The sequence below is a fragment of the Rutidosis leptorrhynchoides genome, chromosome 6 (assembly GCF_046630445.1).
Source record: "Rutidosis leptorrhynchoides isolate AG116_Rl617_1_P2 chromosome 6, CSIRO_AGI_Rlap_v1, whole genome shotgun sequence".
Lineage (NCBI taxonomy): Eukaryota > Viridiplantae > Streptophyta > Magnoliopsida > Asterales > Asteraceae > Rutidosis > Rutidosis leptorrhynchoides.
Window position 1 is genome coordinate 73206851 of NC_092338.1, and position 18727 is coordinate 73225577.

The 18727-nt window shown below is 32.8% G+C and overlaps 1 protein-coding gene across 1 annotated transcript; it reads right to left on the reverse strand.

The window, feature by feature from the left end:
* Positions 1 to 778: 778 nt before the first annotated feature.
* LOC139853757 (uncharacterized) lies at positions 779 to 17785 on the reverse strand. Its single transcript, XM_071843120.1, has 5 exons — positions 17652 to 17785; positions 15878 to 16274; positions 15296 to 15473; positions 14243 to 15187; positions 779 to 1266 (listed from the first exon to the last, which is right to left on the reverse strand). Exons 1-5 carry the CDS (start codon positions 17783 to 17785, stop codon positions 779 to 781), a joined length of 2142 nt encoding a protein of 713 aa, XP_071699221.1.
* Between the last annotated feature and the right edge of the window lie 942 nt (positions 17786 to 18727).

Genomic DNA, 18727 nt, shown 5'->3' on the forward strand with positions numbered 1-18727 from the left:
ATCCAACCTAGATAGCCTCTTGAACTTGTCTTTTAACGCACCATTAATTAGCCACGGATCGTTCCAAAATGAGGTGAAACTACCGTCACCAATTGTCTTCATGAAGGAATTCCTGAAATTAATACCAAAGGAGTCTATATATTCTCCCACATTAACAATAGTATTCCAAGTAGAGTTATAAAAACACGAATGATGTGTCCCACCCGACCCCAAATGTCCCGATGACCCGTAAATACTCGAAATATCTTTGACCCACAACGAAGTGGTTTAGATTTTAAACCTCCACCACCACTTGCCAATCAAAGCTAAGTTTTTATTTTTTAATGACCCCAAGTTTAGCCCACCCTCCTCGAAAGGAAGAATGACCTCGTCCCATTTAACCCAAGCAATTTTGGAATCACTCCCCGCCCCGCCCCAAAAGAAGGAACGTCTTATGCACTCTTATTTTTTTAACACACACGAAGGGGCACGGAAGAGCGAGAAGTAGTACAACGGCAAGCTATTGAGAACCGAACTAACAAGAGTCAAACACCCACCGAACGACACCGTACATGCTTTCCACTCTGATAACCTTTTCTCAAATTTGTCTATCACCAGTTTCCAACTACTATACTTACTCATTTTTGCACCTATAGGAAGCCCGAGATATTGTAAAGGGAAAAGACCCAATATTGCACCCGAATAGGTTAGCCGTAGATTTAACAATATTTTTTTCAATTCCAATGCCAAATAACTTACTTTTGTTGTAATTTACTTTCAAACTCGAAGTAAGCTCGAATCACTTAAGGAGAGACATGAGGTTTTCGATGTTCCCGACACTCCAAGATCCGAAAAAAATTGTATCATCCGCATATTGGAGGTGAGAGATGAGTACATTATCTTTACCAACTCGGACACCATCAAATAAACTACTTCTAACTGCGACCTTTGTTAAGAGATTTAGGCCTTCCGCCGCAAGTATGAAAAGAAAAGGCGAAAGCGGATCACCTTGTCGCACCCCCCAGCCTAACTTGAACTCTTTTGTAGGTGATCCATTAACAAGAACGGATATGCTAGCCGATTGAAGACAAGATAGGATCCAACTCTTCCATTTTGACCCGAACCCCATAATTCCCATTATTTCCATTAAAAAATCCCAACTCAAACAATCGAAGGCTTTCTCGAAATCGAATTTAAACACTAAACTTTTCATATGCTTTTGCTTAAGGAAGTCCACCGTCTCATTTGCAATTAAAGCACCATCAGTAATGTTTCTACCCCCGTTAGCTACATATTAAAAACACAATTTCATCCCTGCTATGAAGTATCCACCCATGGCACCTTTCCCATATCGTTTGGGGGGGTAAAGGGGAGGAGGGTTTTACTTGGCCGTGCCCTTGGATCAGTTTCAAGGTTTCCTCCCGGGCAGCGGTGGGGGCGGGGTTATTATCGTTGCATTGGCATAATCGAAAAGGGAGATGATCACAACGGGTGATTTAGTCCCCCTTGGGTGATCCCAATCGATGTTCAAAAAAAAATGTTTCTACCCTTTAAAAAAGCACTTTGTTCGTGGCCTACAAGCTTCGGGACAACTTTTCTAAGACGGTTCGAGAGCATCTTCGCCACAATTTTGTAAAAACTACCAATTAGACTAATCGGCCGATAGTCGTTGAGGTTAAGAGGCTCTAATTTTTTTGGAACAAGAGTAATAAAAGAGGCGTTACACCCGTTTGATATTTTTCCATCACACCAAAAATTTGAAATCGCCTCAATTAAATCATGCTTTATGATATCCCAAAAATTTTCGAAGAAACGCAAGTTAAAGCCATCCCGTCCAGGCGCTTTCGAACTACCACAGCCTTTTATTGAAAGGACCCGTTCATATACATTATAAACGATTCACAATAGTTGATTACATTGCGAGGTATTTGACCTCTATATGATACATTTTACAAACATTGCATTCGTTTTTAAAAGACAATCTTTCTTTACATCGAAAATTGACAGGCATGCATACCATTTCATAATATCCACTATCCAACTATAAATTGATTTAATAATAATCTTTGATGAACTCAATGACTCGAATGCAACATTCTTCGAAATATGCTATGAAAGACTCCAAGTAATATCTTTAAAATGAGCAAATGAACAGCGGAAGATTTCTTTAACACCTGAGAATAAACATGCTTTAAAGTGTCAACCAAAAGGTTGGTGAGTTCATTAGTTTATCATAATCATTTATTTCCATCATTTTAATAGACCACAAGAATTTCATTTCCAGTTCTCATAAATATACGTCCCATGCATAGAGACAAAAATAATCATTCATATGGTGAACACCTGGTAACCGACATTAACAATATGCATATAAGAATATCCCCTATCATTCCGGGATCCTCCTTCGGACATGATATAAATTTCGAAGTACTAAAGCATCCGGTACTTTGGATGGGGTTTGTTAGGCCCGATAGATCTATCTTTAGGATTCGCGTCAATTAGGGTGTCTGTTCCCTAATTCTTAGATTACCAGACTTAATAAAAAGGGGCATATTCGGTTTAATAATTCAACCATAGAATGTAGTTTCGATTACTTGTGTCTATTTCGTAAAACAATTATAAAAGCAGCGCATGTATTCTCAGTCCCAAAAATATATATATTGCAAAAGCATTTAAAAAGGGAGCAAATGAAACTCACCATACTGTATTTTGTAGTAAAAATACATATAACATCATTGAACAAGTGTAGGGTTGGCCTCGGATTCACGAACCTATAGTAATTATATATATTTATGTATTTGTCAATATTTGTCTAATAAATTAGGCCAAGTCATAGTGTACCACAATCTAATGCTCGAGACTAATGTGCAAAAGTCAAAGGTTAAAGTAAAAACGAGGTCGCATGCAAAAATACAATAACTTATACAAAAATGATTTTTCGGTCAAACATGACTAAACGGCCACTTCAGCGATTTTTAGAAAAATTATCGGAACTCCGATTGATAAACGGCCAAAGATAAAAGTTACACATTACCAAAAAGATTAAGCATTAATTTTTACAGAAGTAAACTAAACCTAGACAACTCGTAGTTGCCAACGCGGTTTCGGCGTTTCAAAGTTAATTTTTCAGCTTTAATAAATTTACAAAAGTGACCGAGTAGTCTACTTTGGAGATTTTTAGAAAATTCCTCGAAACTCGGATTGACAAACGGTCAAAGCCTTCAAATTCTCGTTACCACAAAGATATAACATGATTTTTGGCAAAAGTAAACACACATCAGGTCGACCATGACAACTGATACAAAACTGACATTTTTAACAAAAAAGTTTCAGCTCTTTTTAGAATTTTAAAATGTGACCCAATAGTCAACTTTGACGATTTTTAGAAAAATCGTCGAGACTCGAATTGACAATTGGCTAGAGTGGTTTGTTAGACCTTACAGCAAAGAATTCAGTGGTATTTTTGTTTTAATCTGAAACAACGCAGATAAGCGAGAATTTCAGTTTCCGTATCGACGTTTCATCAAAATTTACAAAACTTCTTTTATCCATAACTTGACAACCGTTCAACGAAACGAGACGTGCTTTATATGAAAATTCATCTACTCGACGAGTAGAATCCAAATAACCACTTTTTATTACCCAGAAAGTTAGTTCACTAATTATTATCAGCAATTTTAATTACGAAATTAATTGTTTAATTCATAACTTTCTAACCGTTCATCGAATCCATTCGATATCTAAATGAAAAATTCTTAATTTTTCGCTAGCTTTCCAATGACATGCATATCTTATACCTTATTTCATCCCTAGTATAACAACCTTTAAGATTCAACATAACCTATCTAAGGGCAATATCAAATGTACAAATATGCATAATCCTAATTTCTCGAGCACTAGTCAGGGATACACTATTAGTATGTAAAAATTAAATTATGAGTACTCACATATCAATATTGAGATTCAATATTGCAGGAAAGGTACGTAGACGCAACGAAGATGATAAACACTAATTTGACCTCATGAGCTATACCCATGATCCATACCCATGACCTCCATAGCTATAACCCATAACTTTCTTAGCTCTATCCCGCTCGCAAGACCCGTCTTGTAATAATTCACTCATGACTTCGTCGTGATATTTTATGTATAATAATAATACTAATACTAATAATAATAATAATAATAAGATTAATAATAATATAATAATCTTTAATTATAAGATATATAATACCTACGTACTAATATGAAGAAATGAGTGCAATTATGAATCCATTCAATCCCAAACGCATTTGATTTATAGACGGCTCACATGAAGGCAGGTTACATCACATAATCATTTAACCTTTTATGCCGACAGTCGTTTTATATTAATATATATATTATATTAAATTTATATAATTACTTATATATTATATTATATTTACGGTCATGGTAAAAATATAATTTTTACAAAAATGACACGGACGTTGTCACGTGACTCATGTCCCGTTTCCGGTTTTTCAAACGAAGTTTCGTACGTTTAAAAAAAAAAAAAAAAAAAAACTAGCCTTTTAAGTTATGTGACGTGTACCTTTAATAAAAATTAGACTTAATTATCAATAATTTATCTTTATAAAAATATCACTTATAAAATTTAGGGTTGTGGTCATTTACTTATTTAAATCAAAGTCTCGTTGTTTATCAAAATATTTTATTTTAAATTAAACGTTTTGTGATATTTACCTCCCCTCAAAGTATAACTTAATCTTTTGAGTATTTTGGTCATTTCCTTTTATAACTCATAGTCTCGTTATTTATCAAAACATTTTTTTTATAACATTAGTTTAAATCAAAACATTTTATGACTAACTTGATATCATAAATTTATCACTTCGAAAAATATATATATATTTTCATTTTAAAAATATTAACTCGTACGTATCGTGTATAATGGAAATATTAATGTGGTAATATAATACTTAGTTTTTCACAACTGATAATAGTTCTAATTTTATTTTAAGTTCGTTAGAAAGTCCTTTTAGCACGTTACGTTATACTTCAAACTTAATTTGATATAATTTCATTTATGCGCCAACGTTTCACTTACCTTCCATACCTTAAATAAAATATCTTAATATTGATCGAATTAAATCAACAAGTGTTACTATCGTTTAATTATTTTAAAATCATATATAATTTAATATTTATAAACACGTTGTAAATGCACATTGCAAGTTATTTATCTAACAACCAATATTCCAACTTATGTTATTTAAACAGAGATGTTTTAATAACCAAATTGTATTTCATTGAAAATCGTTTTAGCACGTTTGAAAATAGACCAATCAAGTATTATGTAATTCAATTCTCCACTAACTTTTGTCTAACTCTCGATAAGTGACACTTTGTTCTTACTTACAAATCTCTTTACCATTTTTTCCGAATACCGTTAAAAGTAAGGGTTTCCTAATTCAAAGTGGACCTCATACAGAGACTCATAATCATAATTCAATGTATCTGATAATTCAATCATTTGATATTATCTTATAATCTCGTTGATAAACTTAGGTTGAACAAATACATTTATGTAACATATTATTCATTCAATACCTTGATAGCATTTCCAAGTTCATAAAATAGATCTCATATCTTATATTCACAATAACTAATCCGTTCAATGTTTCATTAATATAACTCAATTTAAAATCGAACATATGTATATGTATATATATATTTATTTACACATAATTGTTCGTGAATCGTTTGGCATGGTCAAAGGATATTTGATTACAGAAATATAGTTTCAAAACTTTCGAGACTCAACATTACAGATTTTGCTTATCGTGTCGGATATATATAGAGATTAAAGTTTAAATTTGATCGGAAATTTTCGGGTCATCACATTACCTACCCGTTAAAAGAAATTTCGTCCCGAAATTTGATCGAGGTCGTCATGGCTAACTAATAAAATGTTTTCATGATGAATATGAATCGATAATAGAGTTTTATCATAATTGAGTGATATAGATAAAACGATTTGTTTTTGTGAAGAGCACGAATGAAGCTATCACCTAAGAGTGAAAATGAATAAATGCAGGTTTGACCTAACAGGTGGGGTAGTTAAGATTGACTTCCGAAATTTAAGGAATTTAGAAGAAGATCTCCATAATAAGATTTGATTCGTCGGTAATTAAGGAGATTAGGATCCTCTTTGGTTATACGCGATAATCTGCTTTGATTGCTCTGTCTATAAATCCACCCCCTTCGTTTCCTTACAACTCACACCTTCTATTCTTTCTTCCTCAATTCATACTTTAAAGTACTCATTAATATGCTCCATCCCATCCTGATCCTTGATATCCTCTTAACTTTCATATCTGTCATTCTTCTTTTTAATCTGCCACCGGAAGAATCTATTTACTTTTACTATACCCTAGGGTTTATAGTGTTTTTAGTTCTCCCGTTTCTTTACGTTGCTATATGCATCGATATATACGGTTTGTAATTTTCGGGTTGTTGCTAGATTTTATATCCCCCCTTATATTTCGATGTCCCTGCTTCTGTCTTATATAATCATCGTCATCCACAGTTAATGCTCTCTTCTATTTACTGCGGTTTATACCCCAGTTTCTATTTCGGAGCTTTATCCTTTCGTTTCTTCTTCTTGCGATTAAATAGCTCTTGTAATGGTCCAGAATTCGTAGGTATGGATTTCAGAATGAACATAGTAATTGTTCTAAGATGGAATTTGAAAGGGTACTATCTTGATTTGTCAAATTACCAGAATACCCTGAAAAAGACCGAATCATCAAGAAATATTTTCTTGATATGTTTAGAGATTAGATAGAATGTAAGAGTCGTGTAAATGGCACATGATGACGGTATGTTCTGTGAATCATCACGTTCCATTAGAAACCCAGCATGAATTACTGTAATATAATCACGTTGATCAAGTGTCATTATATTATACTAACTCATGCTTCAGTTTCCAACACTACTTCAAAAACATTCATATTTTAAACTCAAAGGTTTACAGAGTATAGGAACTAAACAGTTTTCTTTTTGATGTAATACAGATAGCGCAAAGAGATAAATGATTCCAGATAAGAATAGTTATGGAAATATCTTCAGAAATATGGAGGATATTTATAATGAAAGATACGATGATATCTTAGAATTTCTAATATCAGAGGATGATGAAGAATATTGTCTGTAAGGGTTTAGTGTCAGGAGCAAGGTATTCGTTAATGACTTCAGCAGATACTGAATCATTTGGATTCTTTGAAGGCAGGTTTAGTCTTTGTGATTTGTCCACAGCCTCCTTCATACTTTGCTCAATCCGTTTTCCAGTTCCAAAACTTCTCTATTTCTGAGCTTTGTTAATACACTAATCTTTATCATCAAACTTTTTACTGCTAAGGTCGTTTACAGTTTTTGTTGCTTCATCAGCATTTCGAGAACTAGTTCGCGGTTCAGAGTGTTTTTCAGAAACTTCACATTCGAAGTATGTAAGCCTTGGAAATAGACGTTATGTATAACTGTTGGCGTCAACATGCTGTGAGATTTCAAAATACTAATTGCTAACTCCCAATGATTCGTATGAGATGAGTAAATGATGAGGTTTCGATAAATATAAAGATTCTTCGGAATGCCCAAGATCAGTGAAGTTGTTGGTAAGTTTATTGCTAATGTGGTGGAATATGAAAGGTTCTCCGGTAACAAAAGGGTAATCACATATATCAAAATTATGATAAGGCTACTCCGAATGAAAAAATCGAAGTTGTCTTGCTGGAGCTGTGATATAATTTGCTACTTTGCAAAGGAATTGCAAGGTTATTTTTGCTAATAAATGCCAAAAGATCTGACACAGATATGTGTTGAATTATGACTTTGGTTTCGAGAGCTTTTTAAGTACATAACTGTGGGTAATATGTGGTTGGATCATCATCTCGATTGCTCATTATTTGAAGTGTCTTCAGAGATTTTTGAAGGGTTTGAACATAGATTGTAATCGTTTGTATACATTTGATGTTCTAACACACTTTTGAAGTCAAAGTATAGCTTTGAAAGATGTAGGAATCTAAAAGTAATGGTACCGGTTATATCTCGAATTGAATTCTGAGATTTTAAAATCAGAATACGTAATTGGGTTTGAATGAGTATGGTTGTTTTGATTTCTATGAAAGAATGTATATTATTATGAAAGTAGGAAGTATAATTGATAATTTGCTTAATCTGATTCGAAGAATGTAACATATTAATTGTGAATTTATATATATCTCTCGGGTATTACCTACCCGTTAAAAAATTTTCACAATTAATATTTTGTACATAAGAATTTTATTACAGTCTTTATGAAAATATATATGTATATATTCTCCTCAGATGTAACATAGATTTTAATGAGTTAATACTAAATTAAACTCATTCGATTTACGGTTGGAACTAGAATTGAATAATTCCTTGAAGGTTTAGAGGTTACATAAGTATTTCTTCAATAATATTGAAATTATGAATCAATACTTCGTTATTTGTTGAGAAGTGATGTTGGTTTTCATTAAATTCTTGTGAACTTCGCAAAGTACGAATGATGTTATCTGAAAAGTTTCGGTTACATCAATGATGAAGTGTAAATCAAATATATACTTGATTTATTAGGAATTGGAATTTGTTGAATTGAGACAGAGATTGTAGTTAACGATGGTTAAGTCGCGGGTGAGGGACGTACATTATTGCATATTTGTAATATGAATTAACTGAGTAGTTAAGATTCACACACAATAGCTTAGCACGGAAAGATTTGTTTTTTATTTCAAAAAAAAATATATATATATATATATATATATATATATATATATATATATATATATAATTTCTTCAGAGGGAATGAGTTAATTCTTCATAACTTGTTGATACAATATACACGTTATTGATTCGTAATGATGTTCACAGTAATTCTTGAACTGACGGAGTTTGTGATGTTATAGGTGTTGTTGATTCTGATGTTGACTGTACTGACGATGCTGGTGACGTTGATGGTACTGTTGATGCTGTTGGTAAAACAAGTTTAACTTGTTAATCACACACCATTTTTGTCAGGGTTTCTACTCTTCTTTCTATCATTTTGGTTCGCTTAACTGATTTATGGTTAGGGCTAGATTAGATAATCTCTAAGACTTTAGAGATTATATAATCGCCTAGGAATGTTTCTCCAATGAAGTTATGAATTAATACTTCGTCAGTTATTGTTGTTGGTACTCCTTGGTATCTATGGTGCGTATGACGTTGATGCTCGTGGGACAGATTGTGAAGTTGAGGTTTACAACGCGGTTGTGGTTGGAGGTGGTAATGGTACTGTTGGCGTTGATGATGGTGGTACTGGTTATGCTGCTGGTGCTGCTACTGGTGTTTGTAATCTCTGCACCATATTCTCCAAAGCCACTACCCGAGCGCGAAGTTCGTTGACTTCTTCTATTATTCCAGGATGATTGTCGGTCGAAACGAGCGGATAAATAAAATCTAGAATTTGATGTAGTATATAATCGTGACGAGATACCCTGGAAATGAGAGAGAAAATGGTGTCTCGAACAGGTTCGCCGGTAAGTGCTTCAGGTTCTTCGCCAAGAGGGCAATGTGGTGGATGGAAAGGATCGCCTTCTTCTTGTTTCCAATGATTGAGGAGGCTACGAACCCATCCCCAATTCATCCAGAATAGGTGATGACTGATTGGTTGATCCATTCCGGTCACACTGCTTTCGGAGCTTGAGTGAGATTCCATTTCGGAATCCGAGTGACTTGAACTGATGACAAATTCCATTTCGTACGATTGGATAAAGGATTTTGGATATAAAAATGATTTTTCGGCTATCGGGTGATATTCTATTTACATAGGATATCTATATATAGAGATCAAAAGATTTCATTGATTACGGAGGAATTTGCGGGGTATGTCAGGTAAAGTTTAAAGTAACAGATACGATAAGATATGATTTAGCAGATACGCTAAGATATGAAGTTTGTCTATACACTACTCATGCAATTAATGTAGCAAGACGTGTCTAGACTAATAATGATAAGCAGGTAATTTCCTATGGATGATAAGAAGATGATTTCCGACTATAAACGATAAGCAAAACTTTTGACATGCAGAAACGGTCGAAGTCCAGACTCACTAATGCATCCTAACGACTTATCAGTTAGACACACTAATGCAGACCTGGTTCGCTAAGACCACCGCTCTGATACCAACTGAAAGGACCCGTTCATATACATTATAAACGATTCACAATAGTTGATTACATTGCGAGGTATTTGACCTCTATATGATACATTTTACAAACATTGCATTCGTTTTTAAAAGACAATCTTTCTTTACATCGAAAATTGACAGGCATGCATACCATTTCATAATATCCACTATCCAACTATAAATTGATTTAATAATAATCTTTGATGAACTCAATGACTCGAATGCAACATTCTTCGAAATATGCTATGAAAGACTCCAAGTAATATCTTTAAAATGAGCAAATGAACAGCGGAAGATTTCTTTAACACCTGAGAATAAACATGCTTTAAAGTGTCAACCAAAAGGTTGGTGAGTTCATTAGTTTATCATAATCATTTATTTCCATCATTTTAATAGACCACAAGAATTTCATTTCCAGTTCTCATAAATATACGTCCCATGCATAGAGACAAAAATAATCATTCATATGGTGAACACCTGGTAACCGACATTAACAATATGCATATAAGAATATCCCCTATCATTCCGGGATCCTCCTTCGGACATGATATAAATTTCGAAGTACTAAAGCATCCGGTACTTTGGATGGGGTTTGTTAGGCCCGATAGATCTATCTTTAGGATTCGCGTCAATTAGGGTGTCTGTTCCCTAATTCTTAGATTACCAGACTTAATAAAAAGGGGCATATTCGGTTTAATAATTCAACCATAGAATGTAGTTTCGATTACTTGTGTCTATTTCGTAAAACAATTATAAAAGCAGCGCATGTATTCTCAGTCCCAAAAATATATATATTGCAAAAGCATTTAAAAAGGGAGCAAATGAAACTCACCATACTGTATTTTGTAGTAAAAATACATATAACATCATTGAACAAGTGTAGGGTTGGCCTCGGATTCACGAACCTATAGTAATTATATATATTTATGTATTTGTCAATATTTGTCTAATAAATTAGGCCAAGTCATAGTGTACCACAATCTAATGCTCGAGACTAATGTGCAAAAGTCAAAGGTTAAAGTAAAAACGAGGTCGCATGCAAAAATACAATAACTTATACAAAAATGATTTTTCGGTCAAACATGACTAAACGGCCACTTCAGCGATTTTTAGAAAAATTATCGGAACTCCGATTGATAAACGGCCAAAGATAAAAGTTACACATTACCAAAAAGATTAAGCATTAATTTTTACAGAAGTAAACTAAACCTAGACAACTCGTAGTTGCCAACGCGGTTTCGGCGTTTCAAAGTTAATTTTTCAGCTTTAATAAATTTACAAAAGTGACCGAGTAGTCTACTTTGGAGATTTTTAGAAAATTCCTCGAAACTCGGATTGACAAACGGTCAAAGCCTTCAAATTCTCGTTACCACAAAGATATAACATGATTTTTGGCAAAAGTAAACACACATCAGGTCGACCATGACAACTGATACAAAACTGACATTTTTAACAAAAAAGTTTCAGCTCTTTTTAGAATTTTAAAATGTGACCCAATAGTCAACTTTGACGATTTTTAGAAAAATCGTCGAGACTCGAATTGACAATTGGCTAGAGTGGTTTGTTAGACCTTACAGCAAAGAATTCAGTGGTATTTTTGTTTTAATCTGAAACAACGCAGATAAGCGAGAATTTCAGTTTCCGTATCGACGTTTCATCAAAATTTACAAAACTTCTTTTATCCATAACTTGACAACCGTTCAACGAAACGAGACGTGCTTTATATGAAAATTCATCTACTCGACGAGTAGAATCCAAATAACCACTTTTTATTACCCAGAAAGTTAGTTCACTAATTATTATCAGCAATTTTAATTACGAAATTAATTGTTTAATTCATAACTTTCTAACCGTTCATCGAATCCATTCGATATCTAAATGAAAAATTCTTAATTTTTCGCTAGCTTTCCAATGACATGCATATCTTATACCTTATTTCATCCCTAGTATAACAACCTTTAAGATTCAACATAACCTATCTAAGGGCAATATCAAATGTACAAATATGCATAATCCTAATTTCTCGAGCACTAGTCAGGGATACACTATTAGTATGTAAAAATTAAATTATGAGTACTCACATATCAATATTGAGATTCAATATTGCAGGAAAGGTACGTAGACGCAACGAAGATGATAAACACTAATTTGACCTCATGAGCTATACCCATGATCCATACCCATGACCTCCATAGCTATAACCCATAACTTTCTTAGCTCTATCCCGCTCGCAAGACCCGTCTTGTAATAATTCACTCATGACTTCGTCGTGATATTTTATGTATAATAATAATACTAATACTAATAATAATAATAATAATAAGATTAATAATAATATAATAATCTTTAATTATAAGATATATAATACCTACGTACTAATATGAAGAAATGAGTGCAATTATGAATCCATTCAATCCCAAACGCATTTGATTTATAGACGGCTCACATGAAGGCAGGTTACATCACATAATCATTTAACCTTTTATGCCGACAGTCGTTTTATATTAATATATATATTATATTAAATTTATATAATTACTTATATATTATATTATATTTACGGTCATGGTAAAAATATAATTTTTACAAAAATGACACGGACGTTGTCACGTGACTCATGTCCCGTTTCCGGTTTTTCAAACGAAGTTTCGTACGTTTAAAAAAAAAAAAAAAAAAAAACTAGCCTTTTAAGTTATGTGACGTGTACCTTTAATAAAAATTAGACTTAATTATCAATAATTTATCTTTATAAAAATATCACTTATAAAATTTAGGGTTGTGGTCATTTACTTATTTAAATCAAAGTCTCGTTGTTTATCAAAATATTTTATTTTAAATTAAACGTTTTGTGATATTTACCTCCCCTCAAAGTATAACTTAATCTTTTGAGTATTTTGGTCATTTCCTTTTATAACTCATAGTCTCGTTATTTATCAAAACATTTTTTTTATAACATTAGTTTAAATCAAAACATTTTATGACTAACTTGATATCATAAATTTATCACTTCGAAAAATATATATATATTTTCATTTTAAAAATATTAACTCGTACGTATCGTGTATAATGGAAATATTAATGTGGTAATATAATACTTAGTTTTTCACAACTGATAATAGTTCTAATTTTATTTTAAGTTCGTTAGAAAGTCCTTTTAGCACGTTACGTTATACTTCAAACTTAATTTGATATAATTTCATTTATGCGCCAACGTTTCACTTACCTTCCATACCTTAAATAAAATATCTTAATATTGATCGAATTAAATCAACAAGTGTTACTATCGTTTAATTATTTTAAAATCATATATAATTTAATATTTATAAACACGTTGTAAATGCACATTGCAAGTTATTTATCTAACAACCAATATTCCAACTTATGTTATTTAAACAGAGATGTTTTAATAACCAAATTGTATTTCATTGAAAATCGTTTTAGCACGTTTGAAAATAGACCAATCAAGTATTATGTAATTCAATTCTCCACTAACTTTTGTCTAACTCTCGATAAGTGACACTTTGTTCTTACTTACAAATCTCTTTACCATTTTTTCCGAATACCGTTAAAAGTAAGGGTTTCCTAATTCAAAGTGGACCTCATACAGAGACTCATAATCATAATTCAATGTATCTGATAATTCAATCATTTGATATTATCTTATAATCTCGTTGATAAACTTAGGTTGAACAAATACATTTATGTAACATATTATTCATTCAATACCTTGATAGCATTTCCAAGTTCATAAAATAGATCTCATATCTTATATTCACAATAACTAATCCGTTCAATGTTTCATTAATATAACTCAATTTAAAATCGAACATATGTATATGTATATATATATTTATTTACACATAATTGTTCGTGAATCGTTTGGCATGGTCAAAGGATATTTGATTACAGAAATATAGTTTCAAAACTTTCGAGACTCAACATTACAGATTTTGCTTATCGTGTCGGATATATATAGAGATTAAAGTTTAAATTTGATCGGAAATTTTCGGGTCATCACATTTATCGCCGAACATATTTCGCCTTCGCTGAACAGCGCCTCAAGAAGGCTGTTTTCATGCTGCCCTACCTGTCCAAAACGCAAGTCCACAACAGCCCATGAAGCAATGGAGGGTCTGTTTGAATTTCTAGCCTTGAAAATATTTTCAAAGTGAGCATGCACAACCTCTTTTACTTCCTCCGGGTTTTCGCACCAATGTCCATTTATGTTCAGTCCCCTTATGTTGCACTTATTGTACTTCCGCTGTAACGATGCATGAAAGTATTTAGAGTTTTCATCCCCCTCTAGAGACCATTTAATTCGCGCCTTTTGTTTGAGCATGTTCGACTTCACCTTTTCTTTTTCCATCCATTTCCTTCTACAATCTAACCACTCTATTCTTTCAACCTCACTAAGAACCCTCGACTCTGCCCTTAATTCCCAATCTGTGGCCATCTTTTTGAGATTATTAATCTCCTCATCTAGTTTACCAAAAGAGTTGGAGCTCCAAGTCCTTAAAGCGTTTTTGACATTTTTCATTTTATCCCTAAAAATACAATCATTTTTGAACCCACGAACCGATAATTGCCATGCTTCACGGATTTTTTCTTCCACACCTTCTTTGTCTAACCATTCATCGAAAACCTTAAAAGGTTTTGGCCCGTAGTCAATTACTTTGTCCCGGAGAACTAGCGGGCAATGATCCGACAAATTTCTTTCCAACGCGATGATTGAAAGATCTTCCCACAATTGCGAAAATTTATCATTAACGAGGAATCTATCAATTTTACTAAACTTTGTCCTGTCGTCACTTATCCGAGTGTACTTTTTCCCGCTAATTGGTATCTCGAATAGTTTATTTCTCATGATAAACTCATTGAACATGGTAGCATGATGTTGAAGAAATTGATTATTGAACCTATCCTCGGCACACCTAACCTCGTTGAAATCCCCACATAGTAACCAAGTCGTATCAACACCTCACATAACCGAATCAAGAGAGCTCCAAAACAGCTTCTTATTAAGGTCATTGTGAGGTCCGTATACGTTAACAATAATAGACTCAAGCCCCGAGGTCTTCCACTTACCTTTAATTGCTAAAAAGAAATCATTTCCAACCGCATTAATTATCTCAAAGCAAGAACTATCCCAGATCAGTAGTAACCCACCCGAGCTCCCTATCGCCTCCTTTTGAACGTACCCAAAGTCACTATTCCCCCAAAGTGAACAAACCCACTGATCACCAACAGGTCTACATTTTGTTTCCTGGAATGCCGCAATACTAGGTCTTTTTTTAACACACAAATTTTTTACCCACCCGAATTTTCCTTTTACAGCAAACCCCCGAACATTTAGCGAAAGAATCTTCATAATAACATACAAAAAATGATAGAAGGGAAAGGAGATTACTGAGGATTAGGGTGTTGCCACCTTAGTCCGATTTTCTCCCCGTAGCGCCTTAATTTGGTACTATCCCCTGACACCTGCTGCGAATTGCCCAAATCCTTTGAACCCCTATTTTTCGACTTTTTGCCACAGGTCTTACACTTTCTGGTTTGGTCCTTTTCGCAATTCTTTCCACCTCTAGTAGCCTTTTTGATTCGCTTGACTCAAGATGAAGCACGCATGTTACCCATTGTATACCAATAGCATTCGTTGCAACAAGAAACCTCGATGTATTTGGAGCTTGTGGATGAAGATGCTTTCTGTCTAATTGTTTGATTTAAACCCTGGCCAGTCGGTCCTGTTTCACAGCATCCGGATGGGAATTCTTTTCCATCATTTGTTGGATCAGTTTTATCCTTTGTACTTCTATTCGTTTTAGGCCCAAGCCCAATTTTTTCACCTTTTTCTGATGCAGGTGAAAATCCATCTTCTGTTGGGCCGTAATTACCATCATCTGCTTTGCCTGAATTGGGCCCAAGCCCATTCGAATTACTTTGGGTGCATCCAAGCCCACCTATGTTAACCTTTTCGAATTCGTTATTTCTCCCCGTGTTCACCTTGGGCCCACTCGACACCTCCTTCCACACATTGGCTGACGAGGATGAAGTGGAAATTGAATCGCTAAAATCACACGAGTCATCTGCATTATTACCTATATTACTCTTTTCACACGTTTCCCCTTTTTTGGGACTAGGGCAACAATAATTGTGACGGCCCGGGAATTTCCGACCAAATTTAAACTTAATCTTTATATGTTTCCTACACAATAAGCAAAGTCGGTAATGTTGAAATCTCAAAAACTTTGAACTGTGTTCATATAATCAATTGCCCTTTTACTGCGTCGACGATTCACGAACACTTGTTTGTATATAAATATGTAAATATAATATATATATATATATATATATATATATATATATATATATATATATATATATATATATATATATATATATATGTTATTATGAATCTATATATGATTTCTATAAAATATATATAAAATAAAAAAATATTAACTATTCAGTAAATATCATCATAAAATATTACATAAATGATAAATGATATTATATCAAAGTTAACTGTAAGTTTAAATATAATTGTTACATTGATATTATTATCATTACTTTTATTATTGTTAAAATTGAAAATTGTAATATTGATATTATTATTTTTAATATAAAATATATATATAAAATTTGGTATGTATAAGTTATTATATTATTATTAATGTTACGGTTATCATTAATAAAACTAATAAGATTACTATTATCATTTTTATTATTATTATCATTATTAGTAATTAAGATCATTAAAATTATCATCATTGTTAATAATAAGATTATTGTTTGTCATATTATTACTAAGCTCTTTATTAATAATATTATTAATAATATTATTATTAGTATTATTAATAACCTTAATATATTTATATTTATTAAATATCAAAATTTAAGAAATTGATATATATACATATACAAAAAGTTATATAAATACAGAGATATATAAATATATATATATACATATACAAAATAACAGAATTATGTATGTAAATACATATATAATTAATGATATACATATAACACTACGTATATATATACTTGCTGATATAGAAAAATACGTGTTATGAAAACAGATATATACATAGTTATATATAAACAAATATAACTACAGATTTATATAATTACATATACAATATATACATATAATTACAGATGTATGCTTATATATTTATATAATCAAACGCGTTCTTTTAGTCAATATAAGAGATTTAGATCCTTGTTTTCTGTTACTCTGTGAATACTTGTCGACTAACATACACTAACTAACAAACAAATTACTACTTCAATTGTTGAATTAACATCTGTATTATCATCATATAATGATGGAAGCTGCTAAATGATAGGATCACCACATCACTACCATCTTCCTTTCTCTCTTTCTTTCTCTTTTCAATCAAATAACCGCAAACATCACCAACCCTCGCCGAATATCATTCACCATGAACACTCATCACTACCACCTAACATCATCACTGTTGTCTGCTGCATCTGTTCTATCTTTATTTTGTTTTGGAACCGAAGACCTACCTGCAACCAAACGTTACCAAACACGCCACCATGACCAAAACCCATTTGTTGTTTGTACTAACCAAACACCTTATTGGACCATTGATCTGTTAGTGCTGCTGCTGTGATATATAAACAATATTTCTGCAGCTTACCTTTCCTGTTTTTATTTTTGTTGTTGCTTCGTTTGAGAACCCCCCAAACCCTATCAAACAAACACCACCATCTAATCATCAATTTCCCGTTTATCTTTTTTCAACAATCATCACAACCCATATACTACTACTCTTGCTTGATCATTTTTTTGTATACTGTCCGACTTCAAACGCAAAAGACTACACCAACCCAATTGCTATTACACAAATAATAATGATGGTGGCTAATTCTCTTTTCCTCCTTCCTGTTGTGTGGCCGACACTTTTAAACAAAAGGGAAGTTTACTTGATTATTTTATTAGAAGCATAAATAATCATGATGAATACCATGAGTGAGATGGTGCGTTGGAAGTACTAGTACAGACTAACCCCACAACCTTTTGCTCATTATGCAATTTATATAAAAATAGATTAAATCGGTTATGGGGTCATGTATTGTTTGACCGAACATATGCATGGATATCATTTGCTTATTCTTCCTTATCTATGGTGGGACAAGTTAACAAGTAATGGCAGACAACCAATTCACAAACAACCCACTTACAAATAAACAAGTCTTTAAACTTCTGCATGCGTATTAGTTGGGACCAAGGGGGTTGTTTTGTAATTGGGTCGAGACACAAATTATATTCTTGACTGGATCGAATTATGATATTAAGAATGATACGTTGTAGTTGCAGCTCCCAAACGAATCCTTCTCAACCATGAATTTATCGATCGTTTTATTTAAAATGTATTGGGCTTATTAAATTTGCTAAATGGAGTTCCATGTATATTTAACATGTTGGGCTGTGTTTCTGTATTGGGCCGAGATAATATATAATTCTCACTTGGGCCGTATCTCTTTTCCTGT

Coding starts and splice junctions, on each gene's coding strand:
- LOC139853757 (XM_071843120.1), bottom strand. CDS start 17,785: ATGGGTTTTGGTCATGGTGGCGTGTTTGGTAACGTTTGGTTGCAGGTA. Junction 16,275..17,651: donor GGTAGTGATGAGTGTTCATG/GTGAATGATATT, acceptor GTGTGATTTTAG/CGATTCAATTTCCACTTCAT. Junction 1,267..14,242: donor GTTCAGCGAAGGCGAAATAT/GTTCGGCGATAA, acceptor TTTAATATGTAG/CTAACGGGGGTAGAAACATT.